The sequence below is a fragment of the Polypterus senegalus genome, chromosome 10 (assembly GCF_016835505.1).
Source record: "Polypterus senegalus isolate Bchr_013 chromosome 10, ASM1683550v1, whole genome shotgun sequence".
Taxonomy (NCBI): Eukaryota; Metazoa; Chordata; class Cladistia; order Polypteriformes; family Polypteridae; genus Polypterus; species Polypterus senegalus.
Window position 1 is genome coordinate 150,979,560 of NC_053163.1, and position 21,831 is coordinate 151,001,390.

General features: G+C 43.4%; 1 protein-coding gene across 1 annotated transcript in view; it reads left to right on the forward strand.

Moving 5' to 3' along the window:
- Nucleotides 1-21,831, forward strand: part of abhd8b (abhydrolase domain containing 8b) — a 54,481-nt gene that overhangs the window by 25,568 nt on the left and 7,082 nt on the right. The window contains exons 2-3 of the mRNA XM_039767739.1: nt 9,056-9,812; nt 19,651-19,821. Coding sequence (XP_039623673.1) covers nt 9,056-9,812; nt 19,651-19,821 — 928 coding nt within the window. The remainder of the gene's footprint in view (nt 1-9,055; nt 9,813-19,650; nt 19,822-21,831) is intronic.

Here is a 21,831-nt window from a genome sequence, read left to right on the forward strand (position 1 = left end):
CCCGGAATTAGTTCAATGGATGTTACCTGTCTGGTGTTTCACTGGAATGTCATCTAATTGCTCCTGTATGTGGAAGGTTCATCTTGTGAGGAGTCAGTATGGTGGCCTAACTTACACAATAAAGACAAGAACACTGCAAAGAACTCTGTGAAAAGCTCAAGAAAACGTTCAAGTCAACTGACTATCCAGTTAAGTCAATTGTGAAGAAGTAGAGTAAATCTGCCTGAAGTAATCTATGCACAAGAAGTAAGTGATAGCGCAAGAAGACAACTCTCTGTGGTAGTTAAAGATCCCTGGGCATCCTTTGTAAAGAGCAGGGTGTAGCTCACCAGAGCCTGGTCATTCTGCCATTTACCATGTGGTCTGAATGTGGATCCCAACGTCTCCAGAGCAGTGACGGGGACACTGTGCTGTAGAAATTGCACCATCCTTCAGATGAGACATAAAACTGAGGTCCTCATTCTCTGTGGTCATTAAAGATCCCTGGGCATCCTTTGTAAAGAGTAGGGTGTACCTCGATGTCCAGGCTAAAATGCCCACCACAGCCTGGTCATTCTGTCATTTATCATGTGGTCTGAATGTGAATCCCAATGTTCCCAGAACAGTGACAGGGACACTGTGCTGTAAAAATGGCAAATCCCTCGGCTGAGACATAAAACCGAGGTTCCGACTCTCTGTGGTCATTATAGAACCCTGGGCATTTTTTGTAAAGAGCAGGGTGTACTTCGATGTCCAGGCTAAACTGCCCACCACTGCCTAGTCATTATGGCCCCCTAGTCATCCCCTGTTTCTAATTGGGTCTCTCTTATCACCTAATAGTTATTTTTTGGTGGGAGTACTGGCACAAAATGCCTGCTGTTGTATCATCCAGGTGGATGCTATAGATCAGTGATGGTTGAAGTGGCTCTGCACTCAATGAAGTGTTTTAAATAGTGAGAAAATATTTGTAAAGAATTATTATTATTAATACAATGGCTCAGACCGGACAGACTGTGCAGACAACAAATGTGACCCAGTGTTTCACCATTTGCAGCAAAGAGAAAAGACACACAGGACATCTCAGCCAGAGTTCCTCAAAAGGTACATGGGGAACTCCGAGGTCAGCCAGAAGAAGAATCTATGGTGTGATGAGACCAAAATGAAGCTTTTCGCCCATCAGACTAAACATTATGTTACACTGGACATTATCAAAAACAGACACGCATGGTGGTGGCACCGTTAGGATCTGGGGATACTTCTGTGCAGCAGGCCCTGGAAGGCTTGCGAAGGGAAAAATGAATGAAGTCAAATATGAGGAAATCCAGATGGAGCTTACAAGAACCTCGGGGATTGGGTTGACCAGTAAGACAACAAGCCAAGTAGAATCTGTGGCTGCACTTGACAAAGGCTATTCAGTCAGATCATCATGACAGAGCCTGGGTAGTCTGCCATGAAAGAATGAGGAGAAATAGCCTGAGAACGAGTCCTGCATGAGACCTGCGCAGATTCAAGGCCGTCATGGCGGCCATCTACTTATCTCTTTGAGGGCTGAATATTTTTTCCCAAAAAATGCAGTTTTCTGAAAAGCATACAAAGCCATGGATTCATGTATGAATCAACATAAAACATCTGTTGCTGTGTGATGTAGCCACCAGTTCACCATCTCTTGTTACTCAAGCCTCTAGTGAGTGGCACAGGAATGGGCGTCTTAGCGTTGCGGGGTATGGGGGTGCCAGCGGCGGTTGCAACGCAGTCTGGTTTGTACCACTCATCATTGTAAGTGGTGATCCTCCCAGGCGAACATTGTTGTAAGCGCGTCGGCTACACAAATGTGCTTAGTAACACGATCCACTGATGCCAGTATCTCGCTTTCGTTTTCGATCTTGATCTCCACATCACATGCATCAAGAGTTCAATTCAGTGATAATATGCAAAACGTCGTCCACGGAGTATTGTGCTTTGTGCCTTCTCTTCAATCTCTTATCAGATGTCGATACCATTTTTGCCATTGATTGCTCTTCACTAATCAAGCGAGTGCAGGGAATCTCGGTCAACCCAACAAAGGTAACGTTCCTTCTAGCCGAGAGAGTTGAACTAAAACATAGCAGTGAGTTGTATCACAGTTTATAGTTGATTACCCCCCTCAACGCCTCCTGTTAACAAGAGCCGACATCCGTCCTGAAAGAGTTAATCCTGACTTAAAGGGTGCGAATACTTAATGCAACTAATTATTTTGTGTTTTATATTTGCAATTCATTTTAGTCACTTTCCAGAAATCTGCTGTCATTTTGACATTAAAGAGTATTTTCTGTTGATCAGTGTTGTGCAAAATCTGCAGATTTTGGTCTAAATTTTCATTATATTTTGCTCGAGACATCACTAGGTGAACTTAAATACAGGACACCTCAAGGCATATGCTCTTTCCGAATTGTACCTCACTTTTAAAACAAGCTGTTTAAACAAAAAGAGGAGGACATGGTGATGCCTCAGGCTATCAATTACTTCATAACCTGAGATAGGATGGGCATCTGGGACAACAAGTTGCTAAATGGGTTTACAGCCTGGGAAAGGAAGACATGCCAGTTGGTCCTAAGCAACATCAAAAAAGTTTTACTGTTTGAGAAAACAGACGAGTGAATTCATTCATCTCATTGACAGCCAGCCAATCGGAATATTTAACAATCACATCTTGCGAAACACAACCTGGTAGAATTTTATAATAAATATGCCTCGTCTGAAGAGTGACAGAACAAGAGGCGAACAGAATGACGTCAGAGAAGGGCACCAGCAATGTGTGGTCATTTCCATCTGATCATCATCAAAAGCATCTAATGAGCAACTACAAGTGCTAGATCACAAGCCGCCAGTGACATTCATCCTTGTCATCTTTTAACTTTTCGTAAGCTTTTTCTAAAGATTATACACATCCAGACTTTGTTATCCACATTTTATGCTTTTCTCTACTGGTGTTGCTATTCACCAGTAACACCACAGCGCATGATAATGTGCAGTGAATACACTTGACTAGATCATTCCTAGTTTTCCTCCTCTTTCTCTGTACATTTAGCATTCATTTGCTCAGAGGTTGATGCGCTTGCTGCTTTCTGAGCAGCTCTTCTTTTTTCCACCCAAGCAGCCCGCTTCTTCTCTTCTTTCGTCGCCATCTTTTCACGTTAAAATGGAGTGTTTGTGTTGCAATTACTTAGTATGTTTTCTTTAATTTTTCACTTAAGCTGGCACTTAAGTGTTCAATCTGCCTTAAGAATGATTTAAGATATGAAGAGGTAGGGGAAGTGACAGCGTAGGTGGTAGGGATGAGAATGGACCCGTACGCATGTGCTGCATGGCCGCCTTTCTGACCACCGCCGAGAGCTGATTCTACAATAAAATAAAATAAAAATAAAAAGAGGAATAACCTTGGAGGTCAATCATCACCCCGAAAGCAGATAGAAGACGTCACATAGCATATGTGCACCAAATTTCAGGTCAAAAGGTCAAATGGTTTGCGAGCTACAGGTGATTTAAAACCCTGGATAGACGAACGGCCACGGTAGCATATTATATGTAAAGATGTAATTAATAACACACTGCTTTTGACTTTCTATGCTTTGTCTTCATACAGTATTCAGAGTTCGATTTCTTTGAGCACCTGGTGCAGCCAGAGGTTTGACATATGCTCCGTGCTGCGAGGTTTATTAAGGCTGAGGGTGAGAGCTCTATCTAATAATAGGGAACAGTAGGTAAAGTAAGGCATTCTTGGCTGATAAATGGCCTATAACCAAGGATGCTGAGCCTTTGTATGTATAAATATATTCTTGGAGACCAAAAGTAATACTGTATTTAGGTCTGAGATATCTTTAAAACGTTGTATGTTGTTCGTGCCGATAATAAGTAAGTCTCTTGAAGTGCTGAGTGAGTGACAGGCTGTGTTATTCGTAAGGCACTCGTGTGAGTTAAAGTGCTAGAGGTTAACCAGCTGTGTGTTTGTCATTCATGGGGCACTGTTGTGGTTGGGGTCTGAGTGTATTTGTATATATCTATCTTAAGATGAGACAGTAGACCAATCCAATAAGGAATCTGATGAGTACATTTACCCCTAGATAAAAGGTAAGTAGAAATACCATGATAATACAATCAGCCTCAAAAAAGTCAAATTAGACTAAAAGTAAAAATGTATTTATAAAGCGCCTATCACAGACAAAAGTCACAAAGGGCTAAACAATAAAACAGAATAAAATGCAATATTAAAACAAAATATAGTTCGATGAAAACACACAAAAAATGCCCATAGATGACAGCGCTACCCAAATACATTTCCCAAGTTGACACCCGAGCAATTCAACAGACTTGGCTCATCTCAAAGTCAGTGGCAGGCTGTTCCATAACCTTGGAATACACAGACTCCAGAGACCACCAGGAAACAACACGGTGACGATCCGATCCGCACTCAGCCAAAATGCATCCATCCCAGAAAAACAAAGCCAGATGAAATCCAATTTTCATCAACAAAGCCACTGCGCTTTCCCAGCATCCGTGGAAGCGACGCCGCTATCTGGTCACACAGGTCAGACCCCCATCAGTTCTACGGCAGCAAGTCGAACGTCAAAGAGTGCTGGGAGATCACAACAAAGCAAAGAAGCAAATCCATTCACATATAAGTAACACAAAGAAAAACAAACACAAGTAGAGCCGAGAGGGACAAGATGGCAAACCACACACAAGAGCCATCTTGTAAAGAAAAAAAAAAAAAAGAAGAAATCCACTGATTCAATGTTGTATAAAAATAAAATGTGAAGTCTTGCAAAGGAGTAAACACTTTTTTTAAAAAATAAATCATATGTCCATGCAATGAAAACAGTGTGTCAGTAAACATTTCCTATTTTTAGTGTACACTACAGCAGATGGGCTCAGATATGCCAGCTGGGTGCCCTGCAGGGCGGGCGTCACTGGCTAATTTTCCAACTGCGCGCTGGCTGTGCTCTTAATTGCTTTGTATGAATATCGGACTTCCTGATCTTATTACTTCCTTTAATTTTTATTTTTTTTTTTGGTCTGGCTTTCATCTTTTGCTACAATGGTGCATCTCAAGTCCTTGGAGGTTTCTATTCGTGGACCGGTGACAACCATGTTGTTTTTTTTTCTGTTTTTTTTCTTTTGTGAGACACTTACTTACATTTACATTTTCATTTGTTTATTTGGCCAACGCTTTTATCCAAATAACATTTGAAATACAACTGGTTCCATTTCTTTTTAGTTTTTCCAATTGGAGCCCAGGCTGGTGAAGTGACTTTCTCGGTGTCATTCAGTGTCAGTGGTGGGATTTGAACCTGCCACTTCAGGGTATGAAGTCCAAAGCCTTAGCCTCTGTGCCTTACAGGAATGGATTAAAATAAAGGAACTTACAGAATGGATTTTGGAATCAATGGTTAATGATCTTGCGCTCTGAAGGATGTCCTGGCATAATCTGGAAAGAAAAAAAAAATGGAAGTGAATAAGACTAATAAAAAAAAACAATGAAAATCCATTTGTTTTTGACCGGTCAGTAAATAATTGTGAAGCTACAGTGTAAGACAAAATGATCAGCTCCTTATCAACTTGCTTAGGAACAACCAATCACCTTCCAGATCACACACCACCTGACATCAATTGTGGTGGCTGCAGGCAGTGAGGTGTAGTGGTCAAGACTTTGGGCTTCCAACCCTGAAGCTGTCTGACCGAATCCCACTACTGACACCACTGTAGTGTGACTATGAGCAAGTCACCTTACCACCCTGTGCTAAAAGAAAAACGAAAGAAATTTCGCCAGTTGTATCTGAAATGTTGATAGGTGCTTAGGTTTTAGGTAGTGATGGGAAAATGAAGCCTCAAAAAAGATTTGAAGCTTTGAAGCCTCAGCCCCAGTAAGAACAGCGACATCTGGTGGTTAACTGAGGTCAAGGCAAGCTCTCAAGAGCGCAAGTGAAGCAGCACTCACTGTTTCAGTCTCATATCACCAGTAAAAGGTCGGTGTTCATTTTATTCTTCTAAGGTCCTTGTCTATGTAACCCCCTTGCACCACCATTCCTTATTCGGTATGCAAGGACCTGAGCTCTTCATAATGGTGTCGCCACCTCTTTTGTTGGCAGGTACACTATAGCCCACCTTCAGCCTTTTAATACATAATTCAATCACTGTTACTCAGATATTAAGAAAAAAAACTCTTTACTTAAATGGAACATGAACAGTTTTCCAAACTTGAGATATTTACAAATATATACACATTACATAAAACACAAACACTAAATTATTTATAACTATACCTATATCATAGGTCCGAAACTACTGGTGAGCTCACCTGGACTTACTTACACAGTCAGTAAATATTACTCACTCTGTTGGGAGCCCCAAACGCAGCTCCGGTGTGTAGTGGACAAACAAACAAAAACACAAACTGGCCACTTCACGTGAAAGTTTACTCAAGCCACTTTAAAACAAACCAAAAAAACACGACCTTGTTTTATTTATTCCTTTTTATACTCGGGCACCTCTTTTAGGCCTCTTGTCTCCCTCTTTCTCAAACACCCTCTCTACTCGCTGATCGCCATTTCTGCACTTGTGTCCTGCGTCTTTCCCTTTATCAACCAACTCCTTTTATGTTTTAGCCGTTTGCTCAAGTTAGTTCCTCTTTCTTTCTTTCCGTCTTGTTTCAGTGTTTTATCTCAACAGCGCCTCTCTTTTCTCTTTCTTTCTTTCTTTCTTTCTTTCCGTCTTGTTTCGCCATTTTACCTCAACAGCGCCTCTCTTTTCTCTTTCTTTCTTTCTTTCTTTCTTTCTTTCTTTCTTTCCGTCTTGTTTTGGCGTTTTACCTCAACAGCACCTCTCTTTTCTCTTTCTTTCTTTCTTTCTTTCTGTCTTGTTTTGGCGTTTTACCTCAACAGCGCCTCTCTTCTTTCTTTCTTTCTTTATCTCTTTCTTTCTTTCTTTCTTTCTGTCTTGTTTCGCCGTTTTGCCTGAACAGCGCCTCTCTTTCTTGTTCTTTCTTTTCCTCCTTGTTTCGACATTCTGCCTCAACTCTCTTCAGCTCTCTTACTTGGACTCGTTTTGGCGTTTTGCCTGAAACTGTACTTTCTTTTTCTTTGTTTCGGCGCTCTGAACTACATCACATCTACTGTTTAACTATCTTACAACGGTGGTCTCTCCCAGCCAATCCGAGGGCACCTACATATATATTCAACCTTACCCAGCCCCCACAACTTGTATCCCAATTCCTTCAATAAGCTTTATTAACCCCAACATCGTATTCAGATATTCCCTTTTTTTTCTTCTTTTAAACCTAGACCAGGTTACATCTATTTATACTATTTAACTTTTCAACGCCGTTTTCCCGCTGTTAGTCGCCATCTTCACCAAAGCTCTCTCTCCTCACAACCCAACACTGTTGAATGAGAATGATGCACTTTATATAGGCTACCTGTTAATTCAGCAGCAAAGCGACGAAACGCTGTCAAACCAATAAAGCGCACTGTGAAGCACTGATGATGTCCGAAGCTTCAAACGTCACGGGTCACGTGACAGCGGTGTTTTGACACAAGCTCCAATACAGTGATTCAGCTCTCTACGCTTCAGATCGACTGACACAAGTTTCGATGCTCGGTATCATGTTCCCATCTCTAGTTTTAGGCATCAGCCAAATAAGAAAATGTAAATGTATGCGTTGAAATCTAAGTAATTAATGTACGCTTTAGGGGTTGCGCATATTAAAATGTGTGCTTCAGTTTAAACGTTTTAAGGTCCAAATCAGTATTTTCCAACCAGTGGGATTGCACTCAATTCACAGCAACAAAATAGGAGGTGGATTGCGGCCGACCTCGGACCGATGATTGCACTCGATTCACAGTGGCGACACTGCAGGTGGATTGTGGGCAGTCCTGGACGTCGTCTCCAACCCCTGGTTCTGATGATTGCATTCGGTTCACCAGGGAGGGAACGCATTGATGACCGCGCTTGATTCATTTGACAGTGTGGTGATTGCACTTGATTCACCAACGAGGATCAACCAACTCCCTTCCGCTCTGACGATTATGCTAAATTCACAGAGGGGGAGACCATTCCCGGTGGGTCGCAGACACACTGGCATGTGAAAAATCTGGGTCGTGACAGCACAAAGGTATGTTCTTGATTACAACAGAAATCTGTCGCCCCCCCGCTGACTGCCGTTCAGGCTAGGGTAGATCCCTAGCAATGGATCAAAAAAATCAAAAACAACATCACATTCGTAATCATCGACTTTAAAATTGTCTAAAATGACACCCCCACATGCTTGTGTTTGAAATTCGTCTTTTTGAATCTTCTCATAGGGCCAGGACCACCGCTAAAGAATCAAATATAAAAACATATAATCATATTTGTGATCAGCAACCACAAAATAACATACGACACTCCACATGCCTATTTATCGATCACCATGTTTTCGATCAAAGTTTTCTGAGAAGGAATAACTTTGACCCCTCGTATCAAATTAGGAGGTGATGAGTGCACAACTTCAAGTCCTTCTGGTCATTTTTGCCTATTGATTCCCTTTTTGACATGAGAGTGTAATTTTCTGTACAAAATATTGTTCGAAAATGGCCTAAAAATGAGGGATTTTTGGGTCTAGAGGGGGAAATTCCCAAAAAGACAAGATCACAGGGTATCGCCATGGCCAGCTTGAGATTGAAAACCTTGGGGACGTGGCCCGTTCAGAGATTCTTCAAAGAAATCTGACAAAGGAGAGGAAACCATTCAGTCCGTCAAGCCTGCTTGTTTAGCTAAGCTGTCCCAATATCTCAACATCTGGACGTCTTTCAAGATGAGTCGAATGGTATACGGTATCATATGTGGGGTTTTTTTCTTGTAACGTTGAGCCATGAGGCATCAGACCAAAAAATTCTGATTTCCGAGTATTGATAAGTAATCCTTATGAACACAAAAGTTCTACTCAATGAGAATTTTAGTGAGTTTGAGATGTACGATAGCTGTGAATAGATGGGTCATTCAAAGTCTGATTACTGATCCTGTGGCTTTTTTCCTGACTATACATATTTTTGTGTACTTGCAGGTAAAACAATGCTGACCACAATCACCGATGGCATCATGTGCTGCCTGACTGGGAAGTCTGCTAACACGGTCATGCCAATCGAGAGCTGTGAACCAGGAGATGGCTTTGAGTTTGTGGAAGTGAAGCCGGGCCGCGTGCTCCGCATTAGACACATCCTCCCGGACAGAGGAACCTGCGAGATGCCTGGAGAAGAGGCAGAGCAACCATCTCGGGGAAGCGTACACTGTAAACGCAAGATCACAGTCTATCGCCACGGCCAGCTGGTGATCGAAAATCTTGGGGACGTGGTCCGGTCAGAGATTCTTCACTGCCAGAACGGCAACACTGAACCCAGCAGCATGGTGGAAGTCGAGCTGTCCGATTATAACAGTACGTCATCTATCCCTGAACCGAAAGCGCCACGAGAGAGTTCTAAAAGTCCTCACCCACCGGGGCAGCGTCGCCGCCGTCGTAAACCCAAACGCACCGTGGTGATCGACTGCGAGAGGAAAATCTCCAGCTGCAAGGGCACCCATGCAGACGTGGCACTATTTTTCTTCCATGGCGTTGGAGGATCTTTAGACATCTGGGCTAGCCAGTTGGACTTCTTTTCCCGACTGGGCTATGAGGTGATTGCCCCAGACCTGGCTGGACATGGGGCAAGTTCAGCCCCCCAAATTGCAGCTGCCTACACCTTCTATGCCCTAGCTGAGGATGTCAGGGCCATTTTTAAGCGGTACGCACGTCGGAGGAACATCATCATTGGACATTCCTATGGGTAAGTACTAAAATGAAGGTACACCCGCTCTCTTTGTCCTAATACGGGACAGCAGAGGCTCAGCAAGATTAAAATGAGCAGAAACGGGAGGCAGGATTAGGGAATGAACCCATTCAGTTTGCGTTTACTGTTTGCTTCTGGCATGCATAGCTTGTGTCTGATGTTATAATCGTGTCCAGGGGTTCCAAAACTCGGTTCTGGGGTCCCACTGTGGCTGAAGGTTCTTGATACTTCCAGATTCACAATCAGTGATAATAGCTGATCTCATTTAATTAGCTGTTTTTTCTGTTCTCTTATTCTGCATTCAGAAAAGCATAACAGCATGATTTTTACTTTTATAAGGCACTAGTTGTCCCCTGTGGCTCCACCCACATAGTAATGAAACAGGACAAACTTTAAAAAAGAAAAAAAATGTAATTCTGGCCAAGCGGAATGTAGGTACACTCTAACGTCAAATGTGGGCACTGTATCTGATTGTGTTCAGCTCTGACGGGAGAGCGTCTCCCACGTTGGGAGAAAAGCACGTAGCCGTGATATCTCTGGCAATCAGCAGCTACCCTCTAAAACACACATAGCTGTGATCTCTCTCTCAAAAACGTCAAACGTTACTCCTTAATAATCTGTAGGTGATAATGTCTGCTGAACAAACAGGCATCACTATCTAAGTGGAGGCAAGGTACGCTCCAACACGTGGCGAGAGGTGGAGTGACTCAAACGGGGGCTGGCGTGTGAGTGAGGAGGGGTCCGCCCACATCCCCCACCTGATGTCCCACTTCCCCTTCCCCTCGGCACGTAGCCTCTCTCTCGGATTTGCATTAATAAATCACTGTCGCAAGCAAACTATGATACTTAGCGCGATGAGAGAGTCGCAAAATCAACTGGAATGTTCAAGCAAATTCTAGAAAAAAATCTGAGTTAAATCCGTTAAGTAGTTCTCTCGTTCGCTAGCTAAGCGGGGGTAAGGTACGCCTTGAGGCAGGAGTGTGAGTGAGGAGGGCCCTGTCCCCCGCCACTTGGCCCGCTGTGTCACTGTTTGATTCGCACATATAAATCAGTACCTCAAGTGAACTATGATTCTTAGCGCAATGACAGAAGTCGCAAGATCAACTGGAATGTTCAAGAAAATTATAGAAAAAAAAAGATCTAAATCCGTTAAGTAACTCTCTGGTGAAAAGCGGACAGACATACAGATGTTGGATTTTATATATTATATATATAGGCCTACACAGTGGAACCTCAGTTCACGAACGTCTCAGTACACGTACAATTTGGTTTACGACCAAAAAGTTCGCCAAACTTTTGCCTCGGTTCACGACCACACACTCAGTATATGAACAAGCCAGTCTCCCTTTCGGTTTGTACATGTTCAGTCTGTCCCTGTGCATTTCCTGTGCAGCAAGCAAGAGAAAGAGAGTGACAGAGCGCGACACACACACACACAGGCAGTGCGAGAGAGAGGGTGACACACACACACACACAGAGGCAGTGCGAGACAGACACAAGAGAGAGCTGGACGCACTAAGGTAGGAAAGAATGCACTGGGCTTGATTTTGTTTTCACTTCTGTTTCCAGCGATCGGTTCGTAGCGTGCATTGTTGCAATGTTACTTTTCTTGGTGGTTTATTAAATTACGGATTTTTTCAAACGTTCATTTTTTTTCCTGTGCTTAAAACTCATTAAAAAAAGTGCTTTTAGCCAGCGGTTGATAGCACTATAGCGCAAACTATTGCAGTGTTAGTTTTCTCTGTTGTTCAAGGTTTTCTCAGTGTTATTCAATGTTTTTACATTTAGTTTACTATTACGTTGTGCATTCTATGGTTTACTTAACTATATTTGTGCTTAAAAACTTAAAAAAAATATATATTTACATACAGTTCGTATGGTCTGGAATGGATTAATTGTATTTACATACAATCTTATGGGGTAAATTGCTTCGGTTCACGACCAGAGTTTTGGAACGAATTATGGTCATGAACCGAGGTTCTACTGTGTGTATAGATAGATAGATAGATAGATAGATAGATAGATATGAAAGGAACTCAATAATAGATAGATAGATAGATAGATAGATAGATAGATAGATATGAAAGGAACTCAATAATAGATAGATAGATAGATAGATAGATAGATAGATAGATAGATAGATAGATAGATAGATAGATAGATACTTTATTAATCCCAAGGGGAAATTCACAAAAATAGTAAAATAGTAAAAATGTGTAAAAAGTGTCCAGGGAGCAATTCCACATAAAAGAAAGTGGTAGAAGTGATCAGTGAAATAGCGAAAAATAGAGATAAAAAGGTAAAAAGATAAAGTCATATACGGAGCTGCTGGAAAGGCTGCCACTCGGATGCGGCGCCGGAAATGAATTGATATATATATATATATAAGGACAGCTATGAAGAGGATGAAGAATGGAAAGGTCGCTGGTCCAGATGACATACCTGTGGAAACATGGAGGTGTTTAGGAGAGACGGCAGTGGAGTTTTTAACCAGATTGTTTAATGGAATCTTCGAAAGTGAGAGGATGCCTGAGGAGTGGAGAAGAACTGTACTGGTGCTGCTAATGAAGAATAATAATAATAGGGATATGCAGGACTGCAGTAACTACAGGGGGATAAAATTGATGATACACAGCATGAAAGTATGGGAAAGAGTAGTGGAAGCTCGGTTAAGAAGGGAGGTGATGATTAGTGAGCAGCAGGATGGTTTCATGCCAAGAAAGAGCACCACGGATGCAATGTTTGCTCTGAGGATGTTGATGGAGAAGTTTATAGAAGGCCAGAAGGAGTTGCATTGTGCTTTTGTGGACCTGGAGAAAGCAAATGACAGGGAGACTGAGAGGAGCTGTGGTATTGTATGAGGAAGTCGGGAGTGGCAGAGAAGTACGTAAGAATTGTACAGGATATGTACGAGGGAAGTGTGACCGTCGTGAGGTCTGCAGTAGGAGTGATGGATGCATTCAAGGTGGAGGTGGGATTACATCAGGGATCAGCTCTGAGCCCTTTCTAATTTGCAATGGTGATGGACAGGTTGACAGATGAGATTAGACAGGAGTCCCCATGGACTGTGATGTTTGCTGATGACATTGTGATCTGTAATGATAGTAGAGAGCAGGTTGAGGAGACCCTGGAGAGGTGGAGATATTCTCTAGAGAGGAGAGGAATGAAGGTCAGTAGGACCACCAAGACAGAATACATGTGTGTGAATGAGAGGGAGGTCAGTGGAATGGTGAGGATGAGGGAGTAGAGTTTGTGAAGGTGGATGAGTTTAAATACTTAGTAATGGGGTTTGTGGAAGAGAAGTGAAAAAGACAGTACAGGCAGGGTGGAATGGGTGGAGAAGAGTTTCAGGAGTGATTTGTGACAGACGGGTATCAGCAAGAGTGACAGGGAAGGTCTACAGGACGGCAGTGAGACCAGCTATGTTATATGAGCTGGAGACGGTGGCACTGACCAGAAAGCAGGAGACAGAGCTGGAGGTGGCAGAGTTAAAGAGGCTAAGATTTGCATTGGGTGTGCCGAGGATGAACAGGATTAGAAATGAGGACATTAGAGGGTCAGCTCAAGTTGGATGGTTGGGAGACAAAGTCAGATTGTGTTGGTTTGGACATGTGCAGATGAGAGATGCTGGGTATATTGGGAGAAGGATGTTAAGGATAGAGCTGCCAGGCAAGAGGAGAAGAGGAAGGCCTAAGAGGAGGTTTATGGATGTGGTGAGACAGGACATGAAGGTGATGAGTGTGACAGAACAAGATGACGAGGACAGGAAGATAATGGGAGCAGCGAAAAACGAAGACAATTACTACTAATTAGGCCTTAATTTATAAAGGAAACAAATCAAAAAGTTATAGTTAAGTTAGTGATGTGTGCCTCTTTTTTATTTATTAATATACAACAAATGAAAGCTCTTATAAGAATTGCTAATAAAATGGATTCCAGGGGGTGGCCCCAGTTTGGCTATGGGTGGTATTGCAGTCGGGTCTCTGTACTGCCAGGATCCGCATTCTCGTAATCGAGTATTTGTGGAAGGTAGTCCATGAGTTGATGTCACTTCCTCAGCCTTCAGAGGACGACGACTTCCATACCAAATGAAAACGTGAACAATCGAGGCCCAGGACACTGAACACAAATCTAGAAGAAAATAAAAAAACTCCATAATCCTTTGGGGTAGTGGTGACTGGAATTCAAACAAAGGAGTTTGCTGCAGCTGTGGAAATGATGTAATAACAGATGCACAAAGCGATCACAATCCTCCCGGCGTCTTGCAGCTTCCTTTAAAAATCCCACGCCTCATCGTCTTTCTCTCTTGTGCTGCACTTTGCACTTCTCTGCATGAATCTGTTTTTTCTAAGTGTTTGCCCAGTTCTGAAGCTTGCCAAGGTCTTCTTGAATTGTTTTTTGCTACCTCCTCAGTTTCTGCCATGGTTCTAATTTTAGTGTCATCAGCAAGTTTATTAACTATACCAGAATCAATGTCGCTAATACAAATCAGATAAAATAACGGTCCAAGGACAGACCCCTGAGAGACTCTACTATTGACCTCACTCCAGTGATGACACCATTTTCCTGTTATCTGTACTCTTTGCCTCCTGCTGGTTAACCAATTTGAGCTCCAGTTTTGTAGGTCACCTCAGATGCCTACAGCTTCTCGTTTTAGAATTAATGACCATTGTGGGACTGCGGAATTAAAGGAATTCCTCTAGCAAGCAATTAACCTCGTGTGGTACATTACTCTTCTCCATTTATGTAAATGTGCAACATTTATAGTGTTGCATTTCTAAATTTGTTTTGCAAAACTAGGGGGCTCTGCCTTCTGCTCGCTTCCCTCGCCAGACCCCATGTGGGCGCTATGTGCCAGCCACTTTGTGTCTGTGCCACTTGCGTACGTGGATTTTACTTTCACCAAATCTTTTAATTCTCACGGGTAGGCCTCTTCATTGAGAAGAAACACTACTTTTCCCAGATGGTAACACGAATTTGACGATCTACAAGTCTCTGACTTAAAGTTTAAAGCCGAACAATATCTACATAGTTCTGTCATATCACCTATATTTATATATTCAAACTCTTTTCGCGGTTCTGTTATTTCACCGAGTAATAATTTCCATTTGTTAGCGCAAATGCGATCTTTACTATCAGTTTTTGAGACTTTCGAATTTTAGTACTTTCATAATCTCTAACCTGCTCTGCATGTGTATCACGCCAATGTTTCTGAACCTCATTATGACGTTCTACTTTGTTTTCTACTCTTTGTCTTTTATTTCCGACCCTGTTTGGAGCTGAGAGCACAGGAACTGTGTCTGACAAAAGCATTCGCATGAATGACAGGTGAAAGGACCGTGGGCCTGGTTGTAAATGTTTGAGAGGAGGGAAGGACTTGTCTCTTGTCTCGCGGGACCTGAAATGATCTCTTGTGGCAATGGCAAAGGTTTCTCTAATAACCAATTAGCATTTATACATGACTGATTAAGGATAAGTGTGGCACAGTAGTAAAGTGGCAATGCTGCTGCGTTACTGTAAGGACACCAGGGTTTGCATCCTGGGTCTTCCCTGCGTGGAATCTGCATGTTCTCCACGAGTCTGCGTGGGCTTCCTAAATTGTCCCTAGTGTGTGCTTGGTGTGTGTGTATGTGTGTGCCCCGTGGTGGGCTGGCGCCCTGCTCGGGATTTGTTCCTGCCTTGCACCCTGTGCTGGCTGAGATTGGCTCCAGAAGCTCCCCGTGACCCTGTGTTAGGATATAGCGGGTTGGATAATGACCGACATGACTGATTAAGGATAAGTGTGGCACGGTGGCACAGTGGCAGTGCTGCTGCCTTACAGTAAGGACGCCAGGGTTTGCATCCTGGGTCCTCCCTGTGTGGAGTTTGCATGTTCTTTACGTGTCTGTGTGGGTTTTCTCTGGATGCTCCGGTTTTCTCCCACAATCCAAAGACATGCAAGTTGGGTGAATTGGCATTAGGGTGTGAGTGTAGTGTGCGTTTGCTTGCCTTGCGATGGACTGGCACCCTGTCCAGGGTTTATTCCTGCCTTGCACCCTATGCTAGCTGGGATAGGCGCCAGCACCCCATGTGACCCTATTTACGACTAAGCAAGTTAGACGATGACTGACTGACAAATTAAGGGTACACTAAGGGAGTTTACCGTTAGGACACCGAAGAAATGGCTGCTGAAAATGGGGCTTTGCAGTCTTATGTGAATAATGAAGTAAAAAATCACTCATTTCACGCAGTACTAGCAATGAGCAAACTTAATAATGTCTGATTTGTATTATTAAAATCAATTTGGTATCTTAATTAAAAAAGGTATACATTTCTATCTAAACATTGAACATTTCTGGGTGTGTCCAAACTTTTGACAGTTACCGTACGTTTTTATTTTGACATTCAAGTGCCCTTTTCTGTTGATGAATGTAAAAAGGCCCAAATTAAATCCATTGTGATTCACTGTCGTATAATAATAAAATGTGAATACATCCAAGAGGGTTAATATTTTTATAAGGCACTGAATCATTTACTCTAAACTCTACCAAACAAATGAAATCATCCCATCTCTACGCTGGTGGTTACCTTTGGCTGGCATGAATCGTGCCAATGTCATCCTGCTCTGCTTTTTTATTCAGCCAGATGGATCTTTTTTTGTCTTGAGGCGTTTTCCCACTACAGTAACTTTGCTTTCAGGAACTAATGAGTTTCTTAATGATGGTCCCCGGGCCACTTCTGTATGTTGTGTGCTCCCACCGCACAACCGGACCTGTAACCTTTATGTAAAATATTTGATGTGCAACGAAAAGTGATGCGGTGTGAACTGAGGCGCGTTTGGTAGTTCATGAGGCACTTATGGCTTTGATGCAGTGCATGACGTGGCACACCATGGAGGCGGCAACAGGAGTGATGCAGTGCAAAGTGAGATGCTTTCGAAAGTGGGGGGGGGGAGCGTCTTGCTTCCATGCAGTGAATTGGGGTGTGGTGCGTTCGGGAGTTCACAGCTAACTTATGGCTTCAATGCAATACATGGCGCGGCACATCATGGAGGCCCCTATGAAGAGTGGTGAGGTGTGAAGTGTGGCTGTCCACCTCACTGATAACTCTACTAAGTCCAAACTATTAACAGATTTGTAAAGTGGCACCAATGCTTGTGGTCAACCAATCTACTTAATTCATTGCCTGAGCCACATCCACAATGGCTCCTGGTTAAAGTACACACCCCAGAATAGGGGAAAAAAGGACTAGGAAATACAAAATGGCTGACTTTCCTGCAGTGGGCTTGCTACAAAACTTCCTGAGTTTCTAAAACATCCTGGATTCCTGAGAAATGTTCTTGGTAGTTTGTTGGGCACTTTTGCCTTTGATGCAGTGCATGGCATGGCACACCATGGAGGTGGCAAAGAGGAGTGATGCGGTGCAAAGTAAGGCGCTTTCAAAGGTTTAGTGGGGGGACGTCTTGCCACGATGCAGTGCATAGTGCAGCTATGAAGAGTGGTGCGGTGTGTTCGGGAATTCACGGCCGACATATGGCTTCCATGCAATACACGGAGGAGCACACTATGGAGGCAGCTATGAACAGTGGTGCGGTGCAAAGTGAGGTGTGTTTGGGAGTTCAAGGACAATTTGTGGCTTCCATGCAATACTTGGAGCAGCCATGAAGAGTGGTGCGGTGTATTCAGGACTTCATGGCCAAGTTATGGCTTCGATGCAATGCATGGCATGGCACACCATGGAGGTAGCAAAGAGGAGTCATGTGGTGCAAAGTGAGGTGCTTTGAAAGTTTAGGGGGGGACGTCTTGCCACGATGCAGTGCATAGTGCAGCTATGAAGAGTGGTGCGGTGTGTTTGGGAATTCACGGCCGACATATGGCTTCCATGCAATACATGGAGGAGCACATTATGGAGGCAGCTATGAAGAGTGGTGCGGTGCAAAGTGAGGTGCGTTTGGGAGTTCAAGGAAAATTAGTGGCTTCCATGCAATACTTGGAGCAGCCATGAAGAGTGGTGCGGTGTGTTCAGGACTTCACGGCCAAGTTATGGCTTCGATGCAATGCATGGCATGGCACACCATGGAGGTAGCAAAGAGGAGTCATGTGGTGCAAAGTGAGGTCCTTTGAAAGTTTAGGGGGGGACGTCTTGCCACGATGCAGTGCATAGTGCAGCTATGAAGAGTGGTGCGGTGTGTTTGGGAATTAACGGCCGACAGATGGCTTCCATGCAATACATGGAGGAGCACATTATGGAGGCAGCTATGAAGAGTGGTGCGGTGCAAAGTGAGGTGCGTTCAGGAGATCACGGACAATTTGTGGCTTCCATGCAATACATGGCGCGGCACACCATGGAGGCAGCTATGAAAAGTGGTACGTTGTGTTTGGGAGTTCATGGCCGAGTTATGGCTTCAATGCAATGCATGGCATGGCATACCATGGAGGTAGCAATGAGTACTCATGCGGTACAAAGTGAGGTGCTTTTGCTTTGATGCAGTGAAGAGTGGTGCGGTGCGTTTGGGAGTTCACAGCTGACTTGTGGCTTCCACGCAATACATGGCGCAGCACACCATGGAGGCAGCTATGCAGAGTGGTGCGGTGCAAAGTGAGGTTCGTTTGGGAGTTCAAGGACAATTTGTGGCTTCCATGCAATACACAGGAGCAGCCATGAAGAGTGGTGCGGTGTGTTTTGGAGTTCACGGCCGAGTTATGGCTACAATGCAATGCATGGCATGGCACACCATGAAGGCAGCAAGGAGTACTCATGCGGTACAAAGTGAGGTGCTTTTGCTTTGATGCAGTGAAGAGTGGTGCGGTGCGTTTGGGAGTTCACAGCTGACTTGTGGCTTCCACGCAATACATGGCGCAGCACACCATGGAGACAGCTATGCAGAGTGGTGCAGTGCAAAGTGAGGTGCATTTAGTAGTTCATGGGGCACTTATGGCTTCAATGCAGTGCATGGTGTGGTACACCATGGAGGCAGCAATGATGAATCATGCAGTGCAAAGTGAGGCGTTTTCAAAAGTTTGGGGGGACATCTTGCTTTGATGCAGTGAATAGCGCGGTATACCATGGAGGCGGCTATGAAGGGTGGAGGAGGTGCAAAGTGAGGTGTGCTTGGGAGTTCACGGTTGACTTATGGCCTCCACGCAATACATGGCGCAGCACACCATGGAGGCAGCTATGCAGAGTGGTGCAGTGCAAAGTGAGGTGCATTTAGTAGTTCATGGGGCACTTATGGCTTCAATGCAATGCGAGGTGTTTTCAAAAGTTTGGGGGGACATCTCGCTTTGATGCAGTGAATAGCGCGGTATACCATGGAGGCGGCTATGAAGGGTGGAGGAGGTGCAAAGCGAGGTGCGCTTGGGAGTTCACGGTTGACTTATGGCCTCCATGCAATACATGGCGCAGCACACCATGGAGGCAGCGATGAAGAGTGGTGAGGTGTGAAGTGTGGCTGTCCACCTTCACTGATAACTCTACTAAGTCCTCATTATTAACAGATTTGTAAAGTGGCACCAGCGATTATGGTCAACCAGTTGGTACAATTCAATGCCTGAGCCAGAAATATTTTTGCGGTGGGAAAGTGCCTTGGGTAATCTTGACAAAACCAAGCTAGGGAGGAGATAGGAGAGAGAAGAGAGTTGGAAAGGCAGCCTTTACAGCCCAAAAGAAAATCCTCAGATTAGCGGTGAAGCCACTCAGGAGATGGACAAACATAAATCAGAAGTTGTAAGACTCTTCTGAGATAAAGGAATAACCATAAGTGTGGAAAGCGAGGCCAGTGAAGTGTGTACTTGTACCAACTTATTTTAGATTTGGTTTGTTCAGCTCTTCACTTATTGTCTTTTTTTTGGCACAGGGTATCCTTCTGCACATTTCTGGCCCACGAATACCCGGACCTGGTCCACAAAGTGGTGATGATAAATGGCGGCGGCCCCACAGCCCTGGAGCCAAGCCTTTGCTCCATTTTCAACTTGCCTACCTGCGTCCTTCATTGCCTGTCTCCCTGCCTGGCCTGGAGCTTCCTTAAGTAAGTGGCTAATCTTTGATGTTTTTCTTTTCTTTTCTTTTGTTGGCATTTGCTCCGAATCCTTGGAGAGATTCTAACAAGCCTGATAAACAAGTTTGTACTTTCCAGTCAGAGCCTTAGATGAGTGCCCTTGTGGCATCTACAGTACCTATGCTTAGATCCAAAACCAAAGAGAACAACATGTATGAATTAAAACTAACAAGCAAGGCAGGGAATGGCAAAGCAAACAGAATGAAACAAAATCTGACGGGCAGCATGGACCTGCCAACATTTGTCTTCACTCCCTATCTGCCCAGGGTAGTGGGCAAGTTTTCCTCTCCGTTTTGCAAACTGGTGGCACCCAGCGTCAAAGCAGTGCTTTTATTCTAGTGTGGTTTCCCTTTCTTTTATAGATCCACATCCCTGACACGGCTTTATCATATACAGTACACTGAAATGAACCGCATATTGTTCATTAGTGTAATGCATCTGATTGTAATTAACCTGTAACAATATAATGGTCCACTGAATGGCCAAACTATTCCAAATACCATAACTGCTTTAGCGTTGTTACTCTCACTGCACCACTCAGACTATTTATCCCATTGTATCCCAATCTGATCGGAAAGAGAATTATTGGTATCAAGCACACGCTGCCTATTCAACTGCTCTCATACCGCAAATGCTTCAGAGTCTTTCCTGTAGGGAGATCGCGGTTCAGAAACAGTTTCATCCCAAGATCTATAAACGCACTCAATCAGTCCATCAAGTGCTCCTTGTCTGTTTGTACTTATAAGTACAATCACCTCACTGTAAACTTGCACTACAGTTATAATATCGCCAAACCTGAGCCACGTTATAAAGCACATATTTACATATGATGACGATATCATTTTTAAGATGAAATGCAGCAAAATATGTTTATTATATTATACAGATAAAATGTTAACATCATTTAAATAATCTATATTGTTAATAATTAAACATGTGAGGGCACGGTGCTGCAGCGCTATAGGAGCTAGTGCCTTGTTCAGGGATTGTTCCTGCCTCGCGCTGTATTCCTGCTGGGACTGGCATGACACTGGAAGGATAGAATAATTAAACACGTACTACAAAGATATTTCAACGTTCCTTAAAAGTTTTGAAGAATCGGCGTTGTAAGCTTACAGATGGCTTAACGTCTGTTACAGAGCGGATTGTGTGGCGATTGGGAGAAAGAAAAAGAAGGACAGGAATTGGAGGTTAGTACATGTGGAAGAGACAGTACTGCTGCAATAAATTATTTCATTGAAGGCCCCGCACGGCGCAGCAAGCATCTTGCGGGTGGGGCAGGAACAATCTCTGGATGGGGTGCTGGTTCGTCACTATCACTGCGCCATTGTGTTCCCATGTTTAATAACATGCTTTAACTCCTATCATCATTAAAAATTATATCATGTATACATCTCAGTATTTTAATTATTCAGAGAGCGGTAATATCACAAATGTAATGGATTCTGTGTCCAGTCGGAGGTAGAGAAACCCCGTTTAAGAAGCACGTAGTGATTCACACACATAGAGCGCATAGAAGAACACATACTATATAAAGCATTTAACGTGCTACTTTAGTTAAGATGGGATTTGAGAAACTAGTAAATTAAACAATTTTAAGATGAAGTTTATGATGTTCTACTTTAATGACAAAATGAACTACGTGATTAAAGTGGAAATTGAGAGATTAAAGTTGACATTTTCAGCTTTTTTCCCCACTGTGTCCCTATTTTGTTTTCTTTTTTCTGTGCCCTAATAAGCTTTCATATGACACTCAGACTGGGCTATGACTCGCCTTTTCACGGCGACTTTGATATCTGACAACTTCTTTTTTATTTCGGCCACCGTACGACTTTGTGAATTTGAGCTTTCGAGTTTCTCCGACACACTATGTCACTTGATCAACTTCCTTTTGTTGTTTATACCACTGTTTAAACCAACAAATAGTACGTTTTTCCTTGCTTCCACTTGGTATTCGCTGAAATTCTATTTTCCCCTGTG